This window comes from Leptodactylus fuscus, chromosome 10, assembly GCF_031893055.1.
Source record: "Leptodactylus fuscus isolate aLepFus1 chromosome 10, aLepFus1.hap2, whole genome shotgun sequence".
Taxonomy (NCBI): Eukaryota; Metazoa; Chordata; class Amphibia; order Anura; family Leptodactylidae; genus Leptodactylus; species Leptodactylus fuscus.
Genome location: NC_134274.1, coordinates 28,666,868 through 28,687,591, shown reverse-complemented (window position 1 = coordinate 28,687,591; position 20,724 = coordinate 28,666,868). Strand labels below are relative to the sequence as shown.

The window sequence follows — 20,724 nt, the reverse complement described above, 5'->3', positions numbered from 1 at the left end:
ACCCACAGATTACCCGAACCAAACTAAGGGCTCATTCACACTACGTAAACGTTAGGTTTCACAAGACTTTAGTTACACCGCTGGTTATCAGTATGTGATCTGTCAGGGTCCGACAACCAAACCCCACACAGATCACCCGAACCAGCAAGGATCATTTAAGCTGCTAGTGTACAGGCGGTGTGCTCAGAAGTGCTCCTATTCAAGTAATAGGAGTGGAGCTACAGTTCATTGGAACCACAGATAGGCAGTTTTTAGCAGCCTCTGGGTATCTGAAGCAGCGTGCCGGTGGGCCAGTGGCGTGTAGCACGGCTCCGATTCAAGTAATAGGATGGACACAGCAGCCCATTGCATATTGGCGGTTCCAGTGAATTGCAGTGTCACTCCTATTACTTGACTAGGAATGCTTCTTTGCACACCACCTGTACACTAGCAGCTTAAATGATCCATGTTGTGTTCTGGTGTCATACCACAACATGTCACATACTGATGGCTTATCCTGTGGAAATTTGATTTGGGGCCAGAGAACCCCTTTAAGTTGTTTTTTTTCCCCCTGATAATATTGCAGATTTATTGCTCTATAAAAGAGAAAAAATAAATAAATAACCGCATGTTTTTTTATGATGTGGTAACTGACTGCATATATAATAAATATATTGTCTGGCGTATTCCTGCAAAGAGGTATTCCCACCTGAGACATTTATGGCACATCCAAAGAATATACCATAAAATGTTTAATAACGCAGGTACCATCTCTGGGACTCTCTCCTACCTCCATAATTAAGGTACTTTGATCCGAGTGAAGTTGACCCTGATGCACATAGTTAAGTGGCTGCTTGTGTTCTTAGCAGTTTCTGTAATTCCCTTTTACCAGGCTTGAGGCTGGTTGAGAGACTTATGCCCAGAAGACAGGTACGGATGGAACCAACATCCATTCATCCTTTATGGCACATCTTAACCATGTTACACACATCTGCCATTCTAGGATCTGAAAAAAAACATTTTAGGCTGAGAACCCACATTGCAGAAACGCAGATTTTATCTTGCAGATTTTACTCGGTTTTTGGAAACAAAGGCAAGATTTATTACAAAAAGAATGGGAAATATATAGAAAGCTCTTACAGTTTTACCTTCTGCTCAATCCAAGCCTGGCTTTGGCTCAAAAAAAATTTAGCAAAATCTGCCTTATGCTCTCTGTAAGAACCCAAAAAGACAACACCTTTGGCATCTATAGTAAACAGGATTTTTTTTTATTTTTGGATGTAAATTCTCTTTATGTGGTTTGTCTGTGCAAAATACAGTTTACCACAACAGACTTGTAATGTGTGTTTCATACACAAAGTTGACACTCTGTAGCTTCTAAAACCAAGCAGGTTTACTGCACAGGCCCGTGCGTGCAACTATGGAGGAATGCAACCAACATATAACCATCACACATCATGCCAACATGTTAAATAGGGGATTCCAGCTTCTAACATAGGCCATCAAGTTTAGATCTGCAGGAGTTCTGAGTATCAGACTGGTACTGAAACAACACAGCTCATGGTAATGTTGAAATACTATGACCCGCGCTGCTCACACGTTATACAAACTGTAGTAGGGAGTTGCACTGCTGCCTCATTGAAGTCTAAGCACTGCAATACTTACATCTGCCACTAGTTTGTACAGCGAGTGAGCCGCGCAGCTTGCAGTATGTGAAAATTACCGCAAACTACGCTGCCTAGTTACCAGAGATCTGTAGGGGTCCAGGGTGTCGGCCATAGGATAGGATAGACCATTCATGTTAGAAACCAGATAAGCCTTTTAATACTTGACTCAGTTCCATTTTGTTAAAAAGCAGGCTAACCCATAACTCCCAGTCAGGTGTCTACAAGGGTCATGTTCATTTAAAAATTTCTAACATGCCATAGAGACCTGCCAGATTTTGTGATTGGTGGGGTTTAGGCACCAAAAGATGTTAAAACAGTCACAAAAAAAAAAAAAAAAAAGATTGGTTTTTTTTTTTTTTTAATCCTCCACATTGGCAGTCCTGGGGTCTCCCCCCTTCCGGCGACTGCACAGCCAATTACTGACCGCTGTGATGTCTACGAAATGTTAGGGCAAGGCTTCAAAGAGAAACTTTCCAAGAAGTTGGAAACCCTTTACATATATTATTTCTCGGGACTAGTAGGTCTCAGCTCGCAGATTGTCACCGCTGACATCTTATAATGTGTCTGTGTTATGAATGAAGCCGTATCAATATATTACTGAACGTTATAGTCACATGGTGCATAATCGTAATATCTGCAGTATGGTTGGATCCACCTGTGGCTTCAGATCTCGAATATAAAAATCTACAAACATATAGTAGACCTAACAAAAATTAGGCCGAAATTATTTTTTACAATGAGTTTGTAATTTACATATTTCTTCTTACTGTCTTACAGTAAAAAAATAAAGAAAACTCTCTGCAATGTCCAGATTATTTCCGGAACTTTTTCTTCTTGCGATTCTTTTTGCCTTCTGCGCGGGCGGCCTTTTCTGCCATGATCTCCTGATACTTCTTTTTATTGTATCTAGAAATAATAAAAAAAAATGTTGAAGGACAATGCTGGGCAGAATATCGGTACCAAATAACCAGGGAACCCAAAAGAGGTTTTAACGTTTTTTTGTTTGTTTTTTTTTTGCAGGAAGGTGGCTAACCACTGAGCCACCATGTTGCCCCAATACAGGTGGTCTTTTGAGTGCAGGTCCTGAACTCGCGGATTCCTTACACACTGTACTGCAGACCCTATAGCTCAGCCCCAGACAGGACTCGTCGCTCATGGGATTACTCAAGGTGGCTCATAATTTCCCTGATGCCTTTTGCATGACAACAACTTTCCTGGCTGACAAGTCAAAGGAATAAGACGATCGACAAAGTCCAGCAATGCGTCTGACCCCCACCACCACTGTAGTCGTTTTGCTTTCTAACTTATTATTACCTACATTGACTGACAGCTTTGACACTGAGTATTTCATAAGATACAGACATGTACATGTCAACGCATTATCAGTAAAACTTGGGTCTGTGCTAGTTATGTGAACATCTATAGGAATGAACGTTACCTTCTAAACTTAGAATCTGCAATAAGTTCTTCAACAATTGTCCTCTTTCGGTCCTTCTTGGGAATTCGGGAATGGTAGAAGTCTATAGGGTTATCCACAACAGTAGCAACCTGTGAAGAAAAAGGGAAATAAAGTGTAAAGTGCACTACAAGTCAACACAGGGAAGTTTTCTGTGACCATTTTAATTAAATTTGATGTTAAACAACATATTAAATTGATTAAAAGCAGTTGCCCTTAGGATAGGCCATCAATATTAAATCTGTGAGGGTCCAACAGCCTAGGCCCCCTGAAGATCAGCTGTTCCAAGACTGTACAGCTCCTGGTAATGTTTTTGGGTTTTTTTACAGAATGATAGAGATTAGGGCACAGGGTCTGACAACTTACCACCTGGCTAGGTGACAACATCCCACATGTCACAGACACAAGACTGTACTGAAGGATGTCATAATAAAGGAAACCTGTCACTGCAACCGGGCTATGGCAGCTAAAAGGAGAAGTCAGCTGCCATGCATAAATCACAGCGTTAATATTGGCCCCTAATCTAACTGCAGCACTGAATAGGACTCAGGCTCCAGAAACCACAGGGCCCACTCCTGGTAATGTTTACATTCCTCGATCCTTGCTGCTCACTCACTGTACAAAGAGTAGTGACGGCTTTAGGTACTTCACTTCTTCTAGTAAATTCTATGGGGTACCAAAAACCCACTGCTACAATTGTACAGCTAATAAGCAGCAAGTCTCCAGGCATGCAGGTTGTGATTGTAGTAGCATGTTGCTTTATCTCAATAAGACAGACATTCTTCATCTCATTCCATACCTCAAAATATTTCGGAAATCCTTCACGATCATTCTTCTTGTAAAAATGTTTTGGGTCCATTGCAGATCTCATTTTCAAAGCCTTCAGGTCATTCTTTAATTCCTCTGTCATATCTGGGGCTTTCATATCAAACCATCCCCTGCCGGTTGATTTATCCCGTTCCTCCTGCAACACAAGATGAACAAATATTTAATAAGTCATATGTAAAAGCTGGATCTGTGTCTTTGTCCTACTCATTAAATTCACTCGTTAGAATTTCACATTGATTTTAAGACGGATTCTGCCTCAAAATCAGCACCAAATTCCATCCCAATTCTGCTATGCCTGGTTTTCAATGGAAGGCAGATATTAAAGTAGGGGGTTGAAAAAAATAAGCATCTTGCTACATCTTGGCGTGAATTCCTCACCAGATTCATCTGCAAAACCCCCAGTGGGAGCCATTCAGGTTCAAACAACACCAATCATGGGGAAAAGCTGTGTCAGAAAGTGAAAATGAAAGCGGAATTTGATGTAGAATTACACCTAAACTCAGGCCTGAATGAATGAGCCTAATCAGGAGGGAGCATTGCACCGCTGAGTCAGCCACGGAATCCGCGCCAAGATAGGGCACGTTGCTTCTTTTTCCCACTAGCTGAAAAAAAATCGCTATCATTTAAAAAAGCGAGAGACTCCCATTGAAATGAATGGGAGACTTTTTTGCAGGTGGATTCCATGTCAAAATCCGTCTGCAAAAAACTGTGTGAACTGATCCCTAGTTTATTTACACAATTTTTTTTTTTGGTTGTTTTTTTTTTTTTTTTTTTTTAACCCAAATACATTGAAAAATGTGTCACCGGGACCCGATGTCAAATTTAGGAATCCCCTGTAGCACTTTACCAATATAAAAGTGTCTAGAATTTTTGTGGGAAGAGAAGGGGACAGAGGTGTCAATGAACAGCATTGAATATAAACCACTGTTCTAACCGGACGGATGAGCCTACATGAGTACCCTGGGTCGGTGAAATCAGAATCATTATCCAATTAGCTTTGTGTCTTACTTACCTTGCGCAATCTTTTTAATTTGTGATAGGATTCTCTATACGGTGGGACACTTTCTTTCTTCTCAAAGTCAGGAGTTATCACACTTTTCTTAAGAAGCTAAATACAAAAGCAGATAAAAAGACAAAATCTGAAGCCATGTGCAAATTTTCAAAGGAAATGATTCACTTTATTTCTGTACTTTTATATGCATTCTAGAGAAAGGGGGTCTGATCACTAATAAAATGAATTGCAGTGCATTGTAAACTAATGACAATTCTATTACAGGCTGCACAGGACAGTCTGTAATAGAAGTGCATGCCATATAAGCCTTCAATCAGCTCCAGGCTGTCATGGCAAAAGATTGCTGGCCCCAGATCTCTATTTTATGGGGAAGCGATCCCCCCCCCCCCCAAATGGATTCCACCATGCGTATTATACAAACCTTGGTCAGTTTTGTATAATACAACAAAGACCCATATTTAAATACCTGACGTCCACCATAGTATTACAGCAGATGTCGGGAAAGGGTTAAAGGAAGATTGTCACCAAGACCCAGTATATCAATCCAGCACCACAGATGGGTGAGGATCACCGGATTCTAATGGAGTTTTTCTCCTATGAATCGGTGACTTCGTTTTGAAGATATCCCCATTTTTGTCAACATACTAATAAGCTCTTTGGAGCAATGAGGGATTGTTGTTTACAACTTTAGATGCAATAGATCCAATTATTCGGTGACCCGAACCTATCTATCTGCAGGGCTAGGATGATATGCTGGATTCTCATGACAGACATGCACACATGAAGTACATCTATGCAAAGTATGTGTCCTACATGCGAAAAAGTACCTCATCTTTCTTCTTATTTCCCTTCTTCATTTTGTCAATTAAACTTGGACCAGGATTTATCTTTTCGGCATCAAAATTGATATACAAGCCTCCCATCTTCTTTAGGCTGATTCCAGTGTCTATACTGGTTGACAGGGAACTGAAAAAAAATAAATAAATTACTAACAAAAAAGAACAGCATTTAATATGGTGTTAATGAGCATGTGTTATCGCCACTCAATTCAATCTAGGGGATCACATATGGAAAATTGTCCCTTAGCCTGTGGATAGGGAATAAGATTGGACCCCTTTAAAGGGTTCATTTATACCTCCTGATGCTCGGGCAGGACGAGTACTGGTTTAACATACTGATCATTGCTTCTTTGGATCATATTTTACACAGGCTTCTGCAGGGATGAGAATCCTTAAAGGAGTTGTGCTGTTATGCATACCTATCCCCTATCCACAGGACCTAAGTGTCCGATCTCTGGAAGCTTGACCGTTTGGACCAACCAGTGATCAAGAGGACAGAGGACTGAAAGTTCCCCTAAGTTAAATAACTAAATAAATGGAGTGCCAGTGTGCTTGTGTGAGCCATAATACATTCACTTCTATAGGGCTGCGGGTAGTGCTGCAGATTATAGTCCCATTGTAATTGCATTGAATGGGACTGGAAGCAGCTCTTCTCCTGTTCACGTAATAAGGGCAGTGCTGCAGCCCCGTCCGCTGTATAGCAGTGGTGTCAGGGTGCTGCAGTACTGTGCTTATTACTTGGACAGGATCCTTTCAGCCCTGTCCAGTGCACTAGCTTTCGGTGGTGGGAGTCAGTCTGATCAGCTGATTGATGTGAAGTCCATGAGTTGTACTGACAGCAGATGACAACCTATCCTTGGGATAAGTCAACAGAATAAATATAAAGCCCACCTAAGGCATGGAAAATTCCTTTCATACACCGTGTATCCTGCCCAAACAATATGGACTTTACAGCTTTTACGACTTGTCACCGACCGCCTCTGATGCTTTTTTTTAACTTAATAACCATGCTACCAATGACACAGTCAGAGACACAACCCCGTCACATTCACACTAGTCACCCCTTGTCAGCCGCCATCTATACTTATAATGATGCCTGAACCAATCACCAACTGTCTTCCTTCATCACGAGCCAGGACTCCTCCCATTTGAATCTGGCACCAATCAGGTTAGGGGATATCTAAGTACAAAACACTTGTCCGTAGCAACCAATTACAGAGCAGCTTTCATTTCAAATTTTGCTCTGCAAAATTGAAAGCTGTGCTGTGATTGGTTGCTACAGGCAACTAAGGCAGCTTTTCTTTTAGACAATGGCTGACTTTTATTCCTCCAAATTCCAGTACAGAAAAAAAAAACATTTAAGAGAAAGATTGTCTTATTGCTTATGGGAACCCACTACAGGACAGCTTTCATTTCAGCACTAAAAGACGACATTGGATTCTTTCAGTTTCATAAATTTGCCCCTTCATATTTTTCTAGATACAAATCTTGCACCTAATTCAAGAATGGAGGGGGTCAGGGATCTCCTTACAGTGACCTCTATGAATGGAGAGGTGGTCACACATACACGGCTTTCTCAGTTCACTTCTATGGGCTAAGCCCACGTACTCAGCTACAGATGTGAACGAAGAGCGCTGTACCTGCACAACTATCTCTCCGTTCAGGAGGGCCCAAGTCTTCCTGAGATAGATGCAGGCCCCATCTCTGGAATCTGCACATATCAGACATTTATGTCTTATCCATAAACTTACAATCCAGTTCTCGGTCTTTTTAGTAACGTTTCCTCTTCATCCTCATCTTCAGATTTATCTATAAAATCTTCCTCCTCCTCCTCCACATCATCCTCCGCCTCCTCCTCCTGTTCATTTATCTCCCCTTTATCAGTGGCTTCCTCTTCTTTATCACTGACATGATCATCAAGGTCCACAAAATACTTTTTACTAGAGTCCATCCCAGGAGTTGTGTCTATAACAAACAGTCCACCTGTATCTACATTTTGCAGCTTGTGCGCGGGTGCTTTTTTGGATTTTTGCTTCTCAACAACATGTTCATTGTCCTCCTCATCTACTTCTATATCATTCTCATCCTCTTCCTCCTCAACTTTATCAATAAAATCATCATCATCTTCATTCTCATCATCCTCCTCCTCAGCTTTATCAATAAAATCTTCATCATCATCATCATCTTCATTCTCATCATCCTCCTCCTCCTCAGCTTTATCAATAAAATCTTCATCATCTTCATTATCATCAGGTTCAAGGAAACAGGATTTACTAGAGCCAGGAGTTGTGTCTATTACAAATAGCTCTCCTCCATCTACATTTTGTAGCTGCTTCCCAGATGCTTTTTCAGATTTTCCTTTCTCCATAACTTGTTCATCTTCCTCCTCGTCCACATCATCATCACCATGTTCTGACTCTTTACTGTCATGACTATCAATTGACAAGCATAGGTTAATGTTAGCAGACACATTCAGGTTTTCCTGCTCATTTGGAAGGTTTTCAGTCGTATCTTTGTCATCTGTGACATGGCTTTCCTCCACCGTAGGCTCTTCTTCCATGAATTCTTCTGGAAGTTGAACCAGTTGGTTGGGAAGATTTTCTTCTGGCTCTAATTCACTAGATTGCAATAAAGACTTCTCACTGGTTCTCACTTCTTTTGTCGCCACGCTTTTCTTCTCCTCACCATCATTTCTGGACTCATCATCAGAAATAAGAATAGCCTTGTGTTCCTGAACTGCTGGCCGATTTCGCAATTGTCTACGAGGAGAAGCCAAAACATTTTTTTCTCCCACAGAGGGTGCGGCGTCTGATTTTACATCTTGCATCTTAGGACTCTGTTTCTTCAGATTCTCTTGATCATCATCTTTATTAGTTTCACCAATTTCATCTATCTGGACATTGGGCTTATTTCTCCTGCTGAAACGTCTAGCAACGGGTTCTAGAGAAACTCCAGAGCAACAAGATTCAGCATCAGACGTTTCTTCCATTTGAGCCCGATTTCTAGAGCTCCTTGTATTCCTAGTGATAACAGATTTAACTTGTGAAACAGAAGACTCTGATTCTTCATCTGAAACATCTGCAGGTTCTGGTAGAAGAATTGACCTTCGACTTCTAGTAGAGACAGAACGTGAGGCAGTTCCAGGTTGTTTTTTAGTGGCCGGGGTAGACACCGATAAACAATCTGATTCTGCTTCAGATAATGCTGCATCTTCCTTGGATTCGATAATAGGATCAGTGATCAAAGTAGACTGGTGACGTCTCAGCTTTCTGGTGGAGTCTGTTACTTGCCCAACCCTTTGCCTACTGCGTGTTAGTCTCGTGGAAGTATTGGAGGCCGTAGATTCTACTTCAGAAACATCTGTATCTGACTTTTCACTCCTATGCCTACTTCTGGTGGTGATCCGTGGACTGTCTATCACTGTGTCTGATTTTAAGGGACTTCTACTTGTTACTATGGATTTACTCTCCTCTGTGCTATTATCACTAGTCTGGACATCTTTCTTAACAGATCTTCGGGTGTGCACTGGGGAAGTTGGGGGATCAACTTCCTCTGGTGTCTGAAAAAAAAGAAAAGAAGAAAGAAAAACAAATATTGTTAATGGGGTTGTCCAGCCAGAATAACTAGAAATCATACACTAGTCTAAACATCCTCCCCCCCCCACTTTCTAAATAACATCATTTATCAAGAATGGATAGTTAACCATATCCCTGGGGTGGGCATGTGATCGCCCCAAGGACATTTTCTGATTATCCGGTGACTATCTGTTTCCCCATTTCCGGAAACGGATCGTCACTACTACTCCACCCTATTATACTTACCATCCAGGCTTCTTCCTGCGAGATGGCTCCTCCCTCTGTAATGACTGTGTCTATGCTCACGCTTCTCCACCTCTACTGGGCTTCCACACATGCGCAGTAGAGGTGGATCATCACTGCTGAGAAGGAGGATTATAGGAGCAGTACTGGAGGAGCCATCTCACTGGAAGAAGCGTGGAGGGTAGAGATGAGCGAGTACTATTCGAAACGGCAGTTCCGAACAGCACGCTCCCATAGGAATGAATGGGAGCAGCCGGCGCACAGGGGGTTAAGCGGCCAGCCCCCGCTGTGTCCATTCATTCCCATGGGAGCGTGCTATTCAGAACTGCCGTTTCAAATAGTACTCGCTCATCTCTAGTGGAGGGCAAGTATAAAATATTGGTCGGGGAAATGGGGCAACACGGTGGCCCAGTGTTTAGCACTGTTGCCTTGCAGCACTGAAGTCCTGGGTTCGAATCCCGCCAGGAACAACATCTGCAAGGAGTTTGTATGTTCTCCCTGTGTTTGCATGAATTTCCTCTCATTCTACAAAGACATATTGATAGAAAAAAAAAAAAAAAAGTACATTGTGATCCCTATATGGGGCTCACAATCTACATTAAAAAAAAAAAAAAAAAAAAAAAGGGAAAATATGGATCGGGGGTTGGGCTAGGTAAGTAGGTAAGGGCGGGATAGTTAGAGGTATATGGGTGCATTTATTAACCCATTAGTAGCACTAACTGACATTTTTTTTTTTTTTTAAACAACCTTTTTTTGCCCAGAAACCCCACTTAATGGTATATGAACAGTTCAATAATAGACTATAAAAGAAAATCCACAGGTGGCAAATTCACAAAGAATTTGTGTCAAACTGCCATATGGTTTTACTAAATTTTTTGCACTAGTTTTTAGAAATCTGCACTCATGGAAGTGACTAGGATGAGAAACACTGTAGTGATACAGGCTGTGCATAATATTTGTGGGAAAACATTCATGTTACTTATCAGAACGAAAACAAACAAAAAAAGGAATAAACACCAGAGAAGGTGAAGCAAAAACAGTAAATAAAAGACTGAAATAAACTCATTCATATTGTAGTACATAGGGGCAGTATTCTAGTATTTAGTGCTGATTGATTAGGTTCTCCATAGGAAACCCAAAGGACGGAGAACCTGTCCGCTTGAAAAGCGATTACCAAAGGACACCCACAGACTATAATGGGGTCCGCCAGGTTTCCAGCAGTTTTATATTAAAACGGAGAAGAGTAAAGTCCTGAATGCAGGACTTTGCTCTCCACCGATTTCAGACGGAATCTGTGACGGAATCTCCAACACAGATATGAACCTAGCTGAGTAAGGGCGGGTTCACATCTGCGCCCCAGGTCTCCGTTATGCAGGTTTTTGTTTCTTGCCCGAAACTGGGCAGGAGACGGAAACCTACAGGCATTTATCAAACCCATTCATTTGAATGGGTTTGAAAAGTGTCCGGTCATGAGTGGCAGCGAGCGTTTTGTGCTCTCCGTGGCGAAACCGTTTTTTTTTTTTTAATCGGACATGCAGGACTTTGTGTCTGGTTAAAAAAAACCCGGTTTCGCCGCGGAGAGCACAAAACGCTCACGGCCGGACACAGTCTGCCAGGTTTCAGTCTTCTGTCGGCATTGGACAGAAACCTGAAAACGTAGATCTGGCGCTGGTGTGAACCCAGCATAAAGCTGAAATATGCAAAGAGCAACGTCATTTTCCTTCCACCATAGCAGGAAACATGATAGATATATATACACAGTGGGAAAGAGTTATCAACATTAGTATACGCTATATCAGTCTTGACAATCCCTGAGCCACTGGAGGATAAGCTTCATCACCCTCCTCATCATTTTAAAGGGGTACCCCCATGAAAAAAAGCCATATTTAAATTCATAGAAAGAGTTTTGCAAACATAAAAAATGATATCCATTGTCTTGATCTATTAGATATGATTGGACATGGATATGACCATGAATGCAGGAACTTTCTGTGGTCTGGGACCCAGCCGAGATTTCCTTACTATGGCCAGGTTATCAGGCAGGGAAACTATATGTATGAGAAGATAATCAGCTACAATAAGGGAATCATGGCTGGATTACAGACCACACAAAGTTCTCGCATAGATGTATCCATCAAGACAACAGACTACCCCACTTAAATGGTTAGAGAAAATTCTTTAAAGCTCTGCAAAATTTGTCATTGTTTATATTGGTAGAAATGTTTAACTTTTCATTGTCTAAAAATGTAAATACGGTTGTGTTTGTGAGGATATTCATGGTAAGGCCTTGTTCACATCTGCATTCAGTATTCCAGTCAGGGAGTGCACTTGGGGACCCTCCAAACGGAATAACGAACACATTAAAAAGCGGTCACCTGAGAAAGCTCACAGAGCCCATAGACTATAATGGGGTCCATGTGTTTTCCACACGAATCATGCAGAGAGAAAAGTGCTGCAGATCATAACCCCTGCGGGAATAGAGCAGTGTACAACTGTGATCACCTCGATGGGGCTAATTCTAAAGGAGATACAGCAGAGGCCCCCAATGCTGTACTGTGTAATGGGGCCCCTATCCATATTATGCCATTTAAAATAGTGGTATATGTGGCAGCAAAAGCTGTCCCTGAAATACGACGCTCTGTTAACCCCTCAGAAGTGAATATAGGTGTAGTCAGCATGTGCACTACAACTGTATCCACACGGGCAATTCAGGGCCCCCTGTTTTGGTGGACACTAGAGGTCCCTCTACTGAGATCCACAGAGATCAGACACTAATAGGAACCCCCTGTAACAGAACGGACCATCACAAGACTATAACACCACCAGTCATGCTCAACGTCACCTGCTACTTATAAACATCTGTGGATTACTTGACATTTTACCATGTAACCCAGACGTTGTAGTTATATGTCCAGCTATGGAGGTGCCCAAAATACCAGACATTTCATTTTATAGCCATACGAGTACAGATGGACTTCCCCTTTAAATTCATCTGTGCTGCATCTAAGGTCCAACAACCACACAGCCCACCCATTATCCCCCCTGGATACATTACCGGCTCCCCCTGCTTCTGTGGCTCTACACGCGTGCTTCGCCTGGTCGCCACCATCTTGCTAACTAGCAGCTAACTCACGCATGCGCACTACGCTGCCTGAGACAACTACCTTTACTACGTGCATCCCTGAAACCGCTCCGACTGGAAACATTGCGGTTGCACCAGCGTTCCGGGACCATTCACCTATATGAACTCAGTCTGTTAAAGCAATTAGCATTAAGTCAATAAAAGCTCTTCCGACATTTATTATACAGAGTTCCAATAGATATAATTGTATAGAACGCGGTTATTTTCTATGTTTGCCCTTATATGGTAAGCGGAAGTGACGGACGCGCCAGATAGGACCCAGCATGCTGTGCGACTGAGCGGGACTCCAGGGCCGTGTTTGTCCCGCAGATATGGTGTCCCTGCTGTCAAGAGGTGTCGGTCTCCTTGCAAAGTCCTTGGCCGGGCTGAGCTGCACACAGGCTACAAGGTGTCAGCCATGGGGCGGAGGGGGATGGTGTCTGTCAGCCATAACATTGCACATGGCCTCCTGTGTATAATCTGTTATCATAGAGGGTCATATTACTAAGGTCTAGGCATGGGCGCTCAGAAAGCATTGACGTGCATGCACACTGTGCAGTTAAATGTGCGGTAAAACTGCAATGGAAAAAATTGCATGCAGTTTAGTTTCATTTTTTGTGCAGTGTATTTAACATGGTGCACCTGTAACGTAAGAAACTGGATGCACCCTTATACAGTGTATTAACCCCTTAAGTGAGTAGTCCAGGATCAAAAATGTTATATTATAGCTACGTGACAACTTAGGTGATGTCTCCCACCATATGACCTAAGATTTATTAATTTTAGTGAATAAAGTTGCATTGCTTGCTTATAAAATATTGCTCAGCTTTTTTTTTTCTTTTTTTTTTGCCGTTAAAGTTGGGACACTAAGATTTGCAATGCAACTCCATTCACTAACATTCGTGAAGGTGTCACAGGATTTATGGCCAATATCACAGTTCAACCCTAGCCCTAATTTTAATATTCACTGATACTTTCCTACTTCCCACACAACCTCTTTAAGGATGCGGTCTATTTTGACACTGCATTCACCCCCGTCTCCCCCCTCCAAACAAACCCCAAAACATAAGAAACCGACATCTCGATCTACCTGCAGCACCGCCACAGTCATATGTTCATTAATAGAAAACGCTTCATATACTGGCTAAAGGCCACCCCTTTCATTTTGTGTACTTACTTTCTGGACACCGTGTGTGTGTGTGTGTGTATATATATACTGTATTTTTTATTAAAACATAAACTTATTTGGTATTCCTATAATCCTGGTGACCCATAAAGGGGAAATGTGTAAACCTCCTAGTGACCAGCACAGTGATATGAAATGATAATTCGGTTACTGTACCTCTCCATTGCAGATGCAGCGGCCTCCAGGGCTCACTGTCGGCTGTACACTGTATCTCAGCCAGGTGGTTCTCAAACCAGGAAAGAGAATTACCAAAACGTCCCCTCTCATCCTATTTCCGTTTTGTGATCGAGCAGCGACCGGCACTATCGAAAAAGTATCCTGGTGAGCACCCGCAACCGCTTTGATATTTGGGATAGACCTCTTTCCCTATATGACATAGCGATCAATGTCTGTCCCTGAGTTCAGACTGCATGAAGCCTTAGACAATACAATCTTTATATATCCTGTGTTTGAATTAGGAATATTTGGCCCCATATATTTTTTGCGTATTTTTAATATATTTGCTTATTTTTTTATTACTTAGAGGCAAAACCAGCAGAAATTGCTAAAATGCTTGGCCTGGAATGGAAAGGACTTTCAGAATCCTCAAGAAAAGTAAGACGTATTGGAATATGAGACATGTCGGATTTCTTTTCCTTTATTTTAAGCAGTTTGGTTACCATCTTTATTTTTCTAGATGTTAAGGAAGTAACAAGTAAATTTACTTACTGATGAAGTGGTGCCTCTGGTGTCCTTCACCATTCACTTGTTTATTACGGTGCACTCCAGTCCCAATATGGCTGCTGCTTAAGAGTCATGTGATCAGATTAGTGCAGGAGCACTCCATTGAGTAACACTGTGCAGGGCACTGCACACATGCTCCTTGCCCCCTGCAGTGTAAGCCAGTGCTTGCTAGTGATTTATGCCATGATACACATTGCAAAGCATGTCAAAAGCCTCACAACTAATGGAAATGAATGTGTTTACTTTCACACCTGCAATTTTATGCAAAAATCCATATTAAATGGGTTCTCCTAAGATCGCAGCTTGTCACCTATTTGCAGTACCCCCACAATTACAGGGATCCCATGTTATTTGTACAGACCAGCAACTGAACATGAGCATTGCCTCTCCATGAAAGACTGGACACAGGATCCCATTCCATATACCGTGGGGGTCTCAGTGGTTCAATCCCCTATTCAGGCACTTGTCACGTATCCTGTTAATATGTAATAAGGGGCAAACTTGGGAGAACTCCTTCATATAAATATATGCAATAATTCTCAGTAGCCTGAGCTTGCACAGCCAAAGGGAAAACTGAGTCTTGTTTTGGTTTTATTTTATTGTAGCTATACATAGAGGCAGCGAATGAAGAACAATTGAAATACAAGGATGAAATCCGAAAATACAAGGAGAAATTGAGTCCCCTTGAACTGGAGCTGTTGAAGGAACAAAGGAAGCGAAGACTGGTGAAGAGAAAGCGCATAAGACTTAGCAGGGTAAGAGGACGTAAAGCTGCGGATATCAAATCAAGATATCAAGTTTCTAAATCTGATCAACGCTCTGCTCACATCACTAGAGTTCACAGCCGAGTGCTGTCCATGATGCATAAAAAGTAGAGCACCCTTTGCTTACTGTGCGATCTGAAACACTGCTTTGTTTTCATTGACGCCAACTTTTCCATTGAAATTCAGTGGCATCGTGAAAAAGTGATGCCATCTGTGCCATGGAAAACATGGCCGAGAATCCTCATGCAAGTGTAAATATAGCCTAAAATCACGGCTAGATATGGTAAATGGTACATATTGCTAAAATACATGCCTGTTACCAACACCGTGTGAATTATGACCTAAATAAAAATTGCAATTAATTGGGCATTTTAAGATGAATGATTTTTAAAGCCCACGCCTCTACAGGTGGATTGACCATTACAACCTTTTATATGAGGTTATAAAAAACCTGACTTTGGGTTATTGAGGTCTTCAGGTGATGGCTTTGTGGATACCGAATTGAGGGCAGAGTAATCATGTCATGTCTCCCAGTATATTTTGCAATCATTGTTTTCTAGGTGTTTTGCCATCATTGTTTTCAGTCTATAACTTATTGGGGTTTTTTTTCTCTCTCTCTTCAGGAGCTGACAATACTTGGAAAACCCAAAGGAGCCCGGAACGCTTACAACATTTTTGTATCTGAACGTTTTCAAGAAGCTACAGCTCCTTCCTTATCGGTATGCACTTACATTGTTTGTTACAGCTGATGTGGGTTTTTATGTTAGTTTTTCTATTTAGCTACAGTATAAGAAGTATTTTATTGTGCTGATTGAGGGTTTTCTTCTTGGTGTTTAGATTGTCACACTTGGTTTAGCTACATATAGTATTTTAGGATTCTGCAAATCAGCAGTTCACTAATATTCAGGCAATATATCAGCAAACCAGAGATACATCTTAACAATTCAGTAGCCCCTTCTTTTTTGACTTTAATGACTTTTTTTTTTTTTACATACTAGTCTTCATGGATTGGGATCAGGCAGATGTGTCACCACTAGACTTGCTTTTATGGGACCTCTGTGGTAGATTAGGGAAAAAGTTAGTTTGGTGAAAGATATAAAACTATAGGTTGGGGAACACTTATTGCATCCTTACTTGTCTGCCTAGTTTTCTATTGTGCACAATTGCCATCCTTTCTGAGTTGGTGCTCCTTTGTTTGAGAAGCTCAGTGGATTCCAAGTAGCAATATACCTAATAGCTCTGTATTTTATGTCCCAATCTCCTTTTTTCCCCCTAATCTTGGTCCTCTTCTGTAGTCTATTCCCTAACTGAGGGGTTATCACTGGTTGTAGTTTAAACTTTTGTCGGCATTCCCATGGTCTAAACATCCATAGCATATAGCCCTCTCTCCTGAGCTCTACAATGAGCTGTAGATAGCATAGTTCTTCACCATTGTAACCCACCCAACAGCTGTGTGAGTACATAGGACCAGTTGTTGGTCTCTGAATGTAACCAAGATCCACCAAGTAATGTAAATGATTGCCTATGTTTAGTATAGATAGATAGATATGGGATTGTGGGGATATTTTTGTAGGAAGTTTACCATTACAAGAATGTTATCTGTTTTTATACAGGGCAAAATGAACTTTCTCCATGGTGAGTGGAAAAAACTGTCTCAATCACAGAAGCAGGTGAGAGGGGTTCTTATAATCACCTTTTACCTGGTTGAAATGTTTCACCCACTTCAAACACGTACAGCCCTATCCACAGAGGTCTAAACACTGGGACCATTGACAATCATGAGAATGGAGGTCCCCGAGTACCCTTCTGAATGACACAATAATGCTCTTGTGTGATCACTGCTCCATTCACTTCCATGGGACTCACAGAACAATGTACTCTTCTATCTGCATAAGTCCTAAAGAAGTGAATAAATTGGAGGTCACATATGCACTTTACCACTCCATTCATATATGGGACTCATGGACCTTGTGATTGCCAGGGTCCAAGTGTTGTTCTCCTTTATAAATGATCTGTCGTGCCCAATGATGTACCGTACCTCATCTGATAGGTGTTGTCACCCTGAGCATTTTAGTGTTTTGTTGAGCCAAATCTGTTCAGGCACTCCAAAGATATGTCTTTTTAGTATTTGTGCAAATTAGATTATAGTAGCCAAGCGGGCAGAAACACTGCATGATTTAAAGTACACAGAGAGCCCAGACCCTAGAGAAACCACCCACTAGAATATCCTAAATTGCATCAACCATTCATGAACAGTGGGCATTAACACTGTGGTTCTCTACGTACGATCGTGTTTCTCCTAAAATAAGACCTACCCTGAAAATAAGCTATAGCTAGATTTTTCCAGGTTTTTTGGAGTAGGCTTGAAACATAAGCCCTACTCCCTCCAAAAATAGTTTAACCCCTTCCCGACATCTGCCGTGTGAATACAGCAGATGCCAGGTCCTTAACGCTCTCCCACAGACTGCAATACATTGAATTGCAGTCTATGAGACAATGGCAGATTCAGGGGTTTTTATAAAAAAAAAAAAAAAAAAAAACTCAAACAAACAAAACTTCAATTCCCTCCACTTTCTATAGAATACATATAAAACAAAAAAAAAATTACTGTGAAGCACGAGGTGTCCCTGTGTCCGAAAATTCCCAGTCTGCAAAAAATCAAAAGTGCTGAAGTGATATTTTTCGCCTTTGATAAAAATTGAAAGACGTCCTCTGGTTAGAACAAAAAAACAAATACACATCTGAAAAAAGTCTTCAGCACAAAAGTCTATATATAAAAAATCCCAATTTTTATTTGGTAAATTTAAAAAACATTAGTAGACATCCCTTCTGATACAAGTGGACCAGTTGTACCAAATAAAAATTGGGATTTTTTATATATAGACTCTTTTGTGCTGAAGACTTTTTTCAGATGTGTATTTGTTTAAATTAAAAAGTGGTCAAATGTGTGACTGAAAAAATTAAGACCTACCCCGAACATAAGCCCTGTCTTATTTTTGGAGAAATACGCTATATGTCATGCAGTGCTTTGCTGTGAACCTTTGAGGCCTGGTAGTAGGTAATCCTTGAAGATCCTGCACTTACCCGTTGGGTAATGAGTTATACCTGCACTGCACTAAGTTTCGAGCACATGCTAAGGAATGATCATGTACCGACAGGGTAGAGCCTTCTTTTTTTTTTTTTTTACCACTTCAGTCTTCTTCATCTAACTTACTCGGTGCGCTGAGATGATTTTTCATATTTTCTTACAGATGTATATGCAGTTGGCTGTAGATGACAAAATCAGGTACGAAAATGAAATGAAGGCTTGGGAGGAGCAGATGCTTGAAATTGGGAGAGAAGATCTTTTACGGCTGAAGTCAAGAAAGCGACTTAAAGTCAAACCCGGGATGCATATAACACATCCTGTAAACAAGCCCCTTAAGAAGACCGTCAAGAAGGTGATTAAACCTGCTAGAGGACATGGGAAGACTGACAAGTGGAAGAATGAAGAATAATACCTGGGCGGGATCCATCTTTATATCCGTGCCATGCAGACTGCCTTATGGACCTTAATGGTAAATTACAGGCCCATGCCCTAGGGCTGCTACATCAGGATGGCAGTGATGTGACAACCAAGGCCATGGCAAGTGATTGTATGGACAGTTCTGCCATGAATAATGTGGTTTTTGGTTTCATCCTAGCCCAAAGAGGACTGTCCTGTTGTCCACAATGACTCCATCCATTTCAGCAACACTGTTGGTCAGTTTGACTGTTAAAACTTTTTGCTCTTAGGGAGCGTTCACACTACCTTCGGTGTCCGACAGGTAGTGTCCGCTCAAAATCTGTCACGGACATTAGGAGCGGACACTAGCTGTGTCCGTGACACCTGTCATTCATTTCAATGGACTTGTCGGACATCTTCACTTGTGGACAGGAAAGGACGGGCACGGAGTGCAAAAGAAAGCACCCGATGCCCATTGAAATAAATGACAGGTGTCACGGACACAGCTAGTGTCCGCTCCTAATGTCCGTGACAGATTTTGAGCGGACACTACCTGTCGGACACCGACGGTAGTGTGAACGCCCCCTAACATGCTATTAATAATCTGCAAGTATCAGTGATTGAGAGTTCATTTTTTATATTCAAAGAAAAAAATAAATAAACGTATTCTAAATCTCTGATCTGCCAAACGTTGGTGATGATTTCCTCCCCTAGACTATTATGGCATGCCATTATTTTGCCAAAACCCCATTGATCCCATGAATGAGATGATTCTAGATCTCAGATAATTTACTCAGTTGACCGGAGAGTGATCATACATGTGTACCCATCTCTCCTCCAAGAATGGGGACTACGACCCCCATCATGCTGGCAGTGACCTGCCATAAAAATCAGTGGTTAAATACAACACGGTAGTGACCTTTAAAAAGTTCTAATTCCAACATTATGGGCAAAAATAGCACTTTTGCCCATATGAACAACAACCCAAATGAACCCACAGACAACAGCGAGCGTCCCATAGGGAGAAACATTCTCAGCAATTATATTCAAGGGACCTTTTAGTAAGTAGAGATTGTCCAAAGTCAAGAATGCTTACATATATCGTCACTAAAGCAATCTATTTCACTAGATCTTCGTTTTATGGTTCCGATTAAAACATGGAAAAACTTAGTTTTCAGTGCAAAGTTAGGAAAAACTCTTCAGGCCTTGTTTACACAGTGCTGTTGTGATGCTGTTTTTGATGCATTGCTGTTCTTTTGGAAAAAAAAAAAAAGTAAGTACTAACTTATGGGAGTCCATGAGCTGAATCTGCAAGAGAGAGGAAGATGGCGGCTGTTTGGTTTTTTTTTTACAATAGACAAAAAAGTTGCTATTCTAAGCGTCCATCTACCCGAAACTATCACCATCTAATCCAAAACTCACACGGACACAGGTGAAACTCGGTTGTGTGATTCTAGGCTTTGCTGTAGAGGTAAACAAGGGGATAAGATTTAGGGATGAGTTCGATGGAGTTATATAAATGTTTTTCTAGATCTTCATTTCTTTGAGGAATTATTATCCATATGAGTCTCTGATCCATATTCACAATTAATTTCCATTTCTTTGCCATTTTTTTTGTTTTTCTGGGACAAAGCAGCTTCCATAAAGGTCAATTAAAAAAATTCACAATCTCAGATAATCTGTCTATTAAGAATTTCAGATCTATACGGCTGCTCAGCTGAATCCCTTGGTGTGAGGATAGTAGTAAGATCATTAGCTACATATACTAATTCCTAAAATGACCTGGAGGGGGTGCCATAAACACACACAATGCATAAGCCTAGAATTGTGGCAGACAGTGCTGAGAC

General features: G+C 41.3%; 2 protein-coding genes and 1 non-coding gene across 3 annotated transcripts; 1 reads left to right on the top strand and 2 right to left on the bottom strand.

The window, feature by feature from the left end:
- Positions 1 to 1,267: 1,267 nt before the first annotated feature.
- DNTTIP2 (deoxynucleotidyltransferase terminal interacting protein 2) lies at positions 1,268 to 12,714 on the bottom strand. Its single transcript, XM_075288260.1, has 7 exons — positions 12,655 to 12,714; positions 7,533 to 9,340; positions 5,770 to 5,908; positions 4,943 to 5,038; positions 3,902 to 4,066; positions 3,085 to 3,194; positions 1,268 to 2,552 (listed from the first exon to the last, which is right to left on the bottom strand). Exons 1-7 carry the CDS (start codon positions 12,706 to 12,708, stop codon positions 2,459 to 2,461), a joined length of 2,466 nt encoding a protein of 821 aa, XP_075144361.1. The 5' UTR covers positions 12,709 to 12,714; the 3' UTR covers positions 1,268 to 2,458.
- Positions 3,541 to 3,671, bottom strand: LOC142183641 (small nucleolar RNA SNORA84). Its single transcript, XR_012711793.1, has one exon. It is a non-coding gene; the product is annotated as a small nucleolar RNA SNORA84 (small nucleolar RNA).
- Positions 12,715 to 13,006: 292 nt separating the features above from the next.
- On the top strand, positions 13,007 to 19,555 carry TFAM (transcription factor A, mitochondrial). The gene is made up of 7 exons (XM_075257578.1): positions 13,007 to 13,129; positions 14,076 to 14,227; positions 14,430 to 14,500; positions 15,235 to 15,384; positions 16,017 to 16,112; positions 17,007 to 17,063; positions 18,645 to 19,555. Exons 1-7 carry the CDS (start codon positions 13,053 to 13,055, stop codon positions 18,888 to 18,890), a joined length of 849 nt encoding a protein of 282 aa, XP_075113679.1. The 5' UTR covers positions 13,007 to 13,052; the 3' UTR covers positions 18,891 to 19,555.
- The last annotated feature ends 1,169 nt before the right edge of the window (positions 19,556 to 20,724 follow it).

Bases quoted from the DNA above. Each gene is read 5' to 3' on its own strand.
- TFAM (XM_075257578.1), top strand. From the start codon at position 13,053: ATGGTGTCCCTGCTGTCAAGAGGTGTCGGTCTCCTTGCAAAGTCCTTG. The intron at 14,228-14,429 runs GTGAGCACCCGC...TTTATTACTTAG, and splicing joins ACTATCGAAAAAGTATCCTG to AGGCAAAACCAGCAGAAATT. The intron at 15,385-16,016 runs GTAAGAGGACGT...CTCTCTCTTCAG, and splicing joins AGCGCATAAGACTTAGCAGG to GAGCTGACAATACTTGGAAA.
- DNTTIP2 (XM_075288260.1), bottom strand. From the start codon at position 12,708: ATGGTGGCGACCAGGCGAAGCACGCGTGTAGAGCCACAGAAGCAGGGG. The intron at 5,039-5,769 runs GTACTTTTTCGC...TTTTGTATTTAG, and splicing joins GAAATAAGAAGAAAGATGAG to CTTCTTAAGAAAAGTGTGAT. The intron at 2,553-3,084 runs GTAACGTTCATT...TATTATTTCTAG, and splicing joins GCAGATTCTAAGTTTAGAAG to ATACAATAAAAAGAAGTATC.